General features: G+C 31.7%; 1 protein-coding gene across 1 annotated transcript; it reads left to right on the forward strand.

Moving 5' to 3' along the window:
- The first annotated feature begins 3,757 nt into the window (after window positions 1–3,757).
- LOC116403915 lies at window positions 3,758–5,919 on the forward strand. Its single transcript, XM_031885860.1, has one exon. The coding sequence runs from the start codon at window positions 3,758–3,760 to the stop codon at window positions 5,729–5,731; it is 1,974 nt and encodes a 657-aa protein (XP_031741720.1). The 3' UTR covers window positions 5,732–5,919.
- The last annotated feature ends 4,158 nt before the right edge of the window (window positions 5,920–10,077 follow it).

Raw genomic sequence — 10,077 nt, forward strand, 5'->3', positions numbered from 1 at the left:
TGAACAAGTGTGGACATTAGGCGCTTGAGAGTTTGTTGTCCTTAAACGAGAAGTTCTATAAGTTTTATAAGTGAAGTTTCTTACATTTATCTCGCCTAATCAAGTGCATTCATTTTCATTCTAAAAGGTGAGCAAGTGTGGCGTCTAAACACTTCGAGAGAAGGTCGCTTTAATCATGGACTGATTATGTAAGTTATATAGCATTGAGGCTGTCGCATTGCTTAATCGCCTAATAATGCGTAGACCTTCCTTCACCTTTTTCTCGCATACAAGTTAGTTTGATAGTCCAGTTTACCTCCATTACTTCCCTTTACAAATTCTAATTCTTTATTACTTTATTTAATTAATTATTTTATACCACCCAGATGCTAAAGTAATACTTAAAACTAATGTCTTGAATCAATTCCCTGTTTTCGACCCTTGACCATTCAGGTAAACATATGCTTCAATCACATGGACAAGGAGTAGGAAAACTTATACTCAATAAGGACTCAGTGGTTATGCGATAAAGATGTATATAGTGAGTAATTCACATAGAGTGATCATGACCCATGACCTATTGCACAGTTTATAATAACAAGTCACTCATCCAATACAATGGAGTCCCAACACACACACCACTCAACTAGTGTTGTGATGTTGTGCCTCTTTTTTTCCAATTATATTTCTTTGCCCTAGTTAACATTCTAAACCTTCATTTAAGCTCATTTTGTCCTATAATGGGCAATATGGGTTGAAATAACCTAAATTATGCACGGTACCTACAAAATCAAGGAATAGACATGTAAAATGCAAGAATGATCTCACATTAAGTAGGATAAGATAACGTATTTTAAACATTGTCACTACTACAAAAAGAGCCTTTCTTGACGGTTGTTATTTTTCTTTCTTGACGATTTTTGAAAAAAACGTTAAGAAATGGGTGGTTTTAAAGATAAAACGTCAAGAATTTTTATGAAAAGGCGGAGGTAGGCTAATTTTCAGATTTCTTGACGTTTATTAAACGTCAAGTAATATGTATTTTTCTTGACATTTAAAAAACGTCAAGGAATATCTATTAATTCCTTGACGTTTTAAAAACGTCAAAAATGTTTATAAATTTGACATTCTTGACGTTTTTTAAACTTCAAATAATATGTAATTTTTTTCAAGGAATATCATTAAATTCTCGACGTTTTAAAACGTCAAGAATTTTTATAAAATGAAGGAGATGAGTCATTCTTCAAATTTCTTGACGTTTTTAAAACGTCAAGTAAGATCATTTTTCTTGATGGTTTAAAAACGTCAAATGTTATTAAATATGTATATATAAAAAAATATTGTGTTGATTCCTTCAAAAGCCCTAGGATGAAAACACGTTCCTTCCCTTAATTTTCGCACGAAGATGCAGAACTTGTCGTCTCAGTCGCTGCACTCTCAATCGTCGTCTCAGTCGTTGCCTTTTCAATTCGCATCTCCATCTCTCTCGGCGACACTCTCAATTTTCATCTCCATCTCTCTTTTGGTTCCTCTCAATCGCCATCTCCATCTCTGCTCTCTTATTGCCGCTCCTTCCAAATCCGTCCATCGGATTTCTTCGACCTCTCGAACTCGGCTGGCGTCAAGGCATTGGAGCTTCGCATTGGCTAGGGTGAAACCCCCCTTGATGGAGATCAGGTAATTTCATTTCAAAATCCAATTTAAGGTGATTTGTTATAGTGGCTAGATTGACTAATAGAAGGAGCAGAGCAGGAAGGGATGAGTTTTTTTTTATATAAATATTTTGTTGACCCTTTTTCTGGGTTTGGAGGCTTTCCAATTGATGAGGAATTAAATTCAGATGATGAAAAACAATCTGAAAAAGAAATTAGAAATCATAAGAATTCATCCAAAACGCCTCTTGTTAAAAATTGATGCGTTGTTTTCTTACTACTTTACTTTAGGTTGGATCAGTTCTCCTTCGAAAATTCTCTTTTGTTTTCCATGGTTTTGTCCTTATATTTTTTGTATTCAATTTTTATATCATGCAATTTTTTTCCTGTACAATTTTTCAGGGTGGAGTCATCTTTCAAGCCTGTTACTAATCTTTCAGTATCCATTAAACGAAAGGCATTTTGTTTACTATATTGATACATTTTTGTTTATGATGTTGGATTAATGAAATTTAACTTCCATTCTACTTCAATATCCATAATCAAACAAACCTATCAAAATGGCCATTACTCTATAGCTCATGGCCACTGTGAGGTATTTTTCTTCTCTCTTAAAGAAATTGATCTTTCTCTTCAACTTAGAGTTTCCATTTTTCAAATGTATTTTTGATTGGGACTCAACTTACTGATATTTTGATGTATTTATGTGTTTTTGTTTTCCTTAGTGAACATGGGTTGCTATATTTTTAGAATTCAAAGACACACTAGTACAACATAAACAAATCATATTCAAGTAAAAGTTGTAAATATAAGTTGTGCTTATAAAAGGTTGTTGGCTTTTTGGCCCTTAATCTCAAATTAATTTATTTTAATTATTCAATTAATTTATGTTTTGATGATAACAAATCTGATTTTTTTTTTATTGACAATTTTATTAATTTGAATAGACCATATCGTAGAGCTTGGAAAAATGATTCTAACGCCTCTTGAATCACCCAAATCGAAGTTCAAATGAAGAAAATATTGCTAAAAGAAGCTTAACGAAAAAATACCCGAGATGGTGACGTGGCGACCAAGCATTCAATTTGAACCAATTAGAGAAAGCCACTTGGAGCAATGAAGGAGTAACAAATGTGGCTTTTTGTTATGTTTTATTGGCTTTTATAAAGAAAATGAATTTAAAAAGAAAATGATTTTAATATTATTATTTTTCCTTGTGTCTAACGGCTAGTTTTTTTAAAAGATGGTGAAGTTGCTTTGTTGGTTTCTTTTCAAACAAAATATTTTGAAAAGACATATTATTATATTATTATTTGTATTGTGTCTGACGCCTAATTAAGTTTAAATCTCAACCATTCATTTTTCTTTTACTTATATCTAATGACCCAAAATGATTTTGAACTTATCTTTCCTCTCTTTTTAAATACTTTCACTTTTCTAAAATTTTAAAAGAGCAAAAAGCCAACATTGTTATTCTCTGTGAAGCTTCCAATTTTTATTCTTTTCATCTTATTCTTGAGAGCTTCTTATTGTATGTGAGGATTAAATTTGTGAGCTTCAAATTGTATACTCACTCTTTTAGAGAGTTTTCTTTTGTGTGATTTAAAAACTTATCAACATATTGTAACGGTTGGATCCTAACCCGTGGAAAGGATCGGGTTTACTCTTGAACCCAAAAAAGGAGCAAGAATCGGTTCGGCTCAAATCCGTGGAAAGAGTCCAAAGAAGATTTTCAATCAAAATCCCAAAAGGTGCTTGGGAAAGTGGATGTAGGTTGAGTTTAACCGAACCACTATAAAATTACGGTGTCTTCTTCTCTAACTCTTTTCTAATTATTTTTTAATTTAATTTTAGTTACATATTCTTATTGGTTGAATTTGATTGCATACTTCCATTCATAAATTTTTTTTATCAATCTTGTTATTTAACAAAGTTTTCAAAGTTCTTTATTTAAATTTAAAAAATATCTAATTAGTTGATTTTACTTTTTATTTGTCAAAAAAAGTTTATTTAAACCCTATTCACCCCCCTCTAGGGTTGTCATACCGATCCGACAATTGGTATCAGAGCAAGGTTGCTCATCTTGAAGTTTTAATTTCTTGATAAACTTTATTGTTAGAGGCATTATGGCAAACCTATTGGCAAATGGGATTGTTGAAGGTCAATCTACTTCTAGACCTCCTTATTTTGATGGTTCAAATTATGCATATTGGAAAGCTAGAATGAAAATTTATTTGCAATCTATTGACTATAATTTGTGGTTAATTGTTGCTAAAGGTCCTTATGTACCCATGAAAAATGTTGATAATGTTGATACGCCTAAATTAGAAGAAGAGTATGATGAAAATGAAATGAAAAAGTGTTCATTTAATGCTAAGGCTATTAATTGTTTGTATTGTGCCTTGAGTAAAGATGAATTTAATAGAATATCCATGTGTTCTTCCGCTCAAGAAATTTGGAATACTCTTGAAATTACTCATGAAGGAACAAATCAAGTTAAAGAGTCTAAAATTAGCATGTTTGTTCATAATTATGAATTGTTTAAGATGGATGCTAATGAGACTATCACCGATATGTTTACTAGATTTACTAACATCATAAATGCTTTGAAGGGTCTTGGTAAAGTTTATACAACTTCCGAAAATGTTAGAAAAATTCTAAGGTCTCTACCTAAGACTTGGGAAGCTAAGGTAACGGCGATTCAAGAAGCAAAGGATCTCACCAAACTTCCACTAGAGGAGCTTATTGGCTCACTCATGACTCATGAGATCATCATGAAGGAGCACTTGGAGGATGAGTCCAAAAAGAAGAAGAGCATTGCATTAAAGACTATCTCCTTGGAAGTTGATCCCGAAGATGAGGATGGCCTTGATGAAGATGACATTGCTTATTTCTCACGTAAGTACAAAAATTTCATAAAAAGAAAGAAATATTTCAAGAAACACCTATCAACCCAAAAAGAGTCAAAAGGTGAGAAAAGCAAAAAGGATGAGGTGATTTGTTATGAATGCAAAAGATCGGGTCATATAAGAACGGATTGTCCTCTCCTCAAATCATCTAAGAAATCCAAGAAGAAGGCAATGAAGGCTACATGGGATGATAGTAGTGAAAGTGAAAGTGAAGTTGAAGAAATGGCAAATCTTGGTCTCATGGCTCATAGTGACAAAGATGATGAACATGATGATAAGGTAACTCTAGAACCTCTTTCTATTGATGAATTATTTGAAAATTTTGAAAGCATGCAAAATGACCTAGAAAAACTTAGTTCTAAGTATGTTGTGCTTAAGAAGAAATACAATGTTTTAATTAGTGAAAATAAGTCTTTACTTGATACAATTGCTTGCTTTAAAGAGAATGAAAATTTTGAGCAAATTGAAGAATTGAATGTCTCTAGTGATAAGCATGTTTGTATTGAGAAAGATGCTTTGCTTGATAAAGTTAGATTTCTTGAGCATGATAGTTGTGAAAAAGATAACTTGATTAAAGTGCTTAAAGAAAATGAACTAAGTGTTTTACAAGAACTTGATAAAGCTAAAGAAACTATTAAAAAGTTGACAATAGGTGCTCAAAGATTGGACAAAATTATTGAAGTAGGAAAATCTTATGGTGATAAGAGAGGTTTAGGCTATATTGATGAATCATCTACTCCTTCAAGTTCTAAAACTACATTCGTTAAAGCATCACCTATTGTGCCTAAGTTTAACATGTCTAATCATGTGTCTAATCATGTTAAATCTAGTTTTGTACCCATATGTCATAATTGTGGTGTTGAAGGTCACATTAGACCTAAATGCTTTAAATTGAAGTATGCTCAAAATACTTATTCAAGAAGAAATTTTTCGCAAAGAGCAAAGTTTTACATTGCTCCAAGGAAGAATTTCTCCAATAAAAGTAGAGTACATAAATTTGTTATGAAAAATAAATCTTTGCATAATGTTGTTTGTTTTTCTTGTGGCAAGTATGGACATAAAGCTTATTCTTGTTACCTATCTAGATCTAGTGCTTGTAATGTCTATGAAAAAATGAAATGGATCCCTAAATATGTAAATGCTAACATTCTAGGACCCAAACAAGTATGGGTACCAAAGGATCAAACTTGAAATTAGTTGTTTTTAGGTTTGTTTGAAAGCCTCCAAGAAAAACAAATGGTACTTGGATAGTGGTTGCTCAAGACACATGACGGGAGACCGATCCAAGCTTATCTCTTTCTCCAAAAAGAATGGAGGCATGGTAACCTTTGGTGACAACAAGAAAGGTAAAATAATTGGTAAGGGTAATATAGGAAATGATTCATCTACTTTGATTGAAAATGGGCATTTGGTTGATGGTTTAAAGCATGATTTGCTTAGTATTAGTCAATTGTGTGATAAAGGATTTAGAGTAATATTTGATAAAAAAAATTGCATAATTGAAAATGTTAGTGATAGAAAAGTTTTGTTTGTTGGAAATAGGGATGAAAATGTGTACACTCTTGATTTGAATGATTATCCTATTATTGATAAATGTCTTTCGGTTTTGCATAATGATTCTTGGTTATGGCATAGAAGACTAGGACATGCTAGCATGCACTTAATTTCAAATATTTCTAAAAATTGTTTGGTTAGAGGTCTTCCTAGTTTTAAATTTGAAAAAGACAAAGTTTGTGATGCTTGTCAAATGGGTAAGCAAACTAAGTCCTCTTTCAAATCTAAAAATGTGATCTCTACTACTAGACCCTTACAACTATTACACATGGACTTATTTGGCCCTTCTAGAATTGCTAGCTATGGAGGAAATTATTATGCTTTTGTGATAGTTGATGATTTTTCTAGATTTACTTGGGTTTTGATGATAAAACATAAGGATGATGCTTTGAAAAGTTTTATTAGTTTTGCAAAAAGAGTACAAAATGAAAAAGGATTTTTTATTTCCAAAATTAGGAGTGATCACGGAGGAGAATTTGATAATGATGCTTTTAAAGCTTTTTGTGAAGAAAATGGTTTTTCCCATAATTTTTTCCTCTCCAAGAACTCCTCAACAAAATGGTGTAGTTGAAAGGAAAAATCGTACTTTGCAAGAATTTGCTAGATCAATGTTGAATGAGTATGGTTTACCTAAATATTTTTGGGCGGAAGCCGTTAACACCGCTTGCTATGTTTCAAATAGAGTTTTAGTTAGACCCTCTTTAGATAAAACTCCTTATGAACTTTGGCATGGAAAAATTCCAAATATTGGGTATTTCAAAGTTTTCGGTTGTAAATGTTTTATTTTGAATAACAAAGAAAAACTTGGAAAATTTGATTCTAAGACGGATGTTGGTATTTTTCTAGGATATTCCTCTACTAGTAAAGCTTATAGAGTTTTCAATAAGAAAACTTTAGTTATTGAGGAATCTATTCATGTTGTATTTGATGAATCTTGGAATAATGTTTCTAATGAGTCTATTTGTAGTGATGATTTAGAAAAAGATTTTGGAGATTTACTTGTTAATGACAAAGGCAAAGAAATTGTTCCAAGTATGCAAGATGTGAACATCATAGAAAAGAAAGAAGAGGGTTCTTCATCCTTGCCTAAAGAGTGGAGATATGCTCTATCCCATCCCAAGGATCTAATTCTTGGCAATCCCGAACAAGGTGTCAAAACTCGTTCTTCTCTTAATTTATTTAGTAATCTTGCTTTTGTGTCTCAAATTGAACCTAGAAGTTTTAAAGATGCCGAATGTGATGAGTTTTGGATTTTAGCTATGCAAGAAGAATTAAATCAATTTGAAAGAAACAAAGTTTGGAAATTAGTCCCTAGGCCTTCTAATGCATCTATAATCGGAACTAAATGGGTTTTTAGAAATAAGATGGATGAAAATGGAAATATCATTAGAAATAAAGCTAGACTTGTAGCTCAAGGTTATTGTCAAGAAGAAGGTATAGATTATGAAGAGACTTTTGCACCGGTTGCTAGATTAGAAGCTATTAGAATGTTGCTTGCTTTTGCTTCTTATAAAAATTTCATTTTGTATCAAATGGATGTAAAAAGTGTCTTTTTTAAACGGTTATATTGTGGAGGAAGTTTACGTAGAACAACCTCCGGGCTTTGAAAGTTTTGATTTACCTAATCATGTTTATAAGTTGAAAAAGGCTCTTTATGGCTTAAAACAAGCTCCAAGAGCTTGGTATGATAGACTTAGCAAGTTTTTACTTGAGAATGACTTTAAGATGGGAAAAATTGATAATACTCTATTTATTAAAGTTAAAAATAATGACATGCTTATAGTACAAATTTATGTGGATGATATTATATTTGGTTCTACTAATTCATCTTTGTGTGAAGAATTTTCCAAGTGTATGCATAATGAGTTTGAGATGAGTATGATGGGAGAACTTAGTTTCTTCCTTGGTCTTCAAATCAAACAACTCAAGGATGGCATCTTCATAAGTCAAGAAAAATACACAAGGGATTTGCTCAAGAAATTCAAATTAAATGAAGGTAAAGTTGCAAAAACTCCTATGAGCACTACCACTAAGCTTGACAAAGATGAAAAAGGTAAGTGTGTGGATATAAAGACTTATCGAGGTATGATCGGATCTTTACTTTATTTGACCGCTAGTAGACCCGATATCATGTTTAGTGTATGTCTTTGTGCTAGATTTCAATCTTGTCCTAAAGAATCACATTTCCATGCCGTTAAAAGGATACTTAAATATTTGCTTGGAACTATTGATGTTGGATTATGGTCCGATGCGGACTTTGCCGGTAGTTTACTGGACCGTAAAAGTACTAGTGGGACTTGTCAATTTCTTGGTGTCCTTAGTATCTTGGTTTAGTAAAAAGCAAAATTCGGTTGCCTTATCCACTACCGAAGTGGAATATATTGCGGTTGCTAGTTGTTGTGCACAAATTCTTTGGATGAAACAAACTCTTTGTGATTTTGGATTAAAATTTGATAATGTGCCTATATTTTGTGATAATACTAGTGCCATAAATTTGACTAAGAATCCTATTCATCATTCTAGAACTAAGCATATAGATATTAGGCATCACTTTATTAGAGAGCATGTACAAAATGGTCATATTACTCTTGAGTTTGTAAGTTCCAATAATCAATTAGCGGATATATTTACCAAACCTTTGAGTGAAGAAAGCTTTTGTAAAAATAGGCTTGAGCTTGGAATTATTCGTTGTGATGCATCTTGATTTTATATCTTACTTGATATTGTTACCTAATGCATATTGATAGGGGGAGAATTAGACATTTTGTATGTGTTCATATTTTTTTGGGAGAGCTAACTTCCTTGGTATTGTTTTTGATGATTCCAAAGGGGGAGAAGTATAAGAAAAATATGTTTTTTATCAATTTGTTGCATAATTGTTTCTATTGAATAATGCATATTTCTTTTAGAAAAAAAAATAATTAAGGACAAAGAAGGTTCTCTTATCAATTATTTTCAAGTATGATTTTTGTAGTGAAATATATACATGAGCTTTATGGTTATACATCTTGATAATAGAATTACTTATTGATCATGTGTGTCTCAAGTTATTTTTCTTCAATGATTTGTCATCATAAAAAAGGGGGAGATTGTTGGCTTTTTGGCCCTTAATCTCAAATTAATTTATTTTAATTATTCAATTAATTTATGTTTTGATGATAACAAATCTGATTTTTTTATTGACAATTTTATTAATTTGAATAGACCATATCGTAGAGCTTGGAAAAATGATTCTAACGCCTCTTGAATCACCCAAATCGAAGTTCAAATGAAGAAAATATTGCTAAAAGAAGCTTAACGAAAAAATACCCGAGATGGTGACGTGGCGACCAAGCATTCAATTTGAACCAATTAGAGAAAGCCACTTGGAGCAATGAAGGAGTAACAAATGTGGCTTTTTGTTATGTTTTATTGGCTTTTATAAAGAAAATGAATTTAAAAAGAAAATGATTTTAATATTATTATTTTTTCTTGTGTCTAACGGCTAGTTTTTTTAAAAGAGGGTGAAGTTGCTTTATTGGTTTCTTTTCAAACAAAATATTTTGAAAAGACATATTATTATATTATTATTTGTATTGTGTCTGCGCCTAATTGAGTTTAAATCTCAACCATTCATTTTTCTTTTACTTATATCTAATGACCCAAAATGATTTTGAATTTATCTTTCCTCTCTTTTTAAATACTTTCACTTTTCCCAAATTTTAGTAAGACAAGATCATTAAATCTTTAGAATCCTCAAGCAAAAAGCCAACATTGTTATTCTCTCTAAAGCTTCCAATTTTTATTCTTTTCATCTTATTCTTGAGAGCTTCTTATTGTATTGTGAGGATTAAATTTGTGAGCTTCAAATTGTATACTCACTCTTTTAGAGAGTTTTCTTTTGTGTGATTTAAAAACTTCAACATATTGTAACGGTTGGATCCTAACCCATGGAAAGGATCGGGTTTACTCTTGAACCCAAAAAAGGAACCCGTGGAAAGGAT

This window comes from Cucumis sativus, chromosome 5, assembly GCF_000004075.3.
Source record: "Cucumis sativus cultivar 9930 chromosome 5, Cucumber_9930_V3, whole genome shotgun sequence".
Lineage (NCBI taxonomy): Eukaryota > Viridiplantae > Streptophyta > Magnoliopsida > Cucurbitales > Cucurbitaceae > Cucumis > Cucumis sativus.

What these genes read in the sequence shown, in the direction of transcription:
- LOC116403915 (XM_031885860.1), top strand. Translation starts at nt 3,758, where the DNA reads ATGGCAAACCTATTGGCAAATGGGATTGTTGAAGGTCAATCTACTTCT.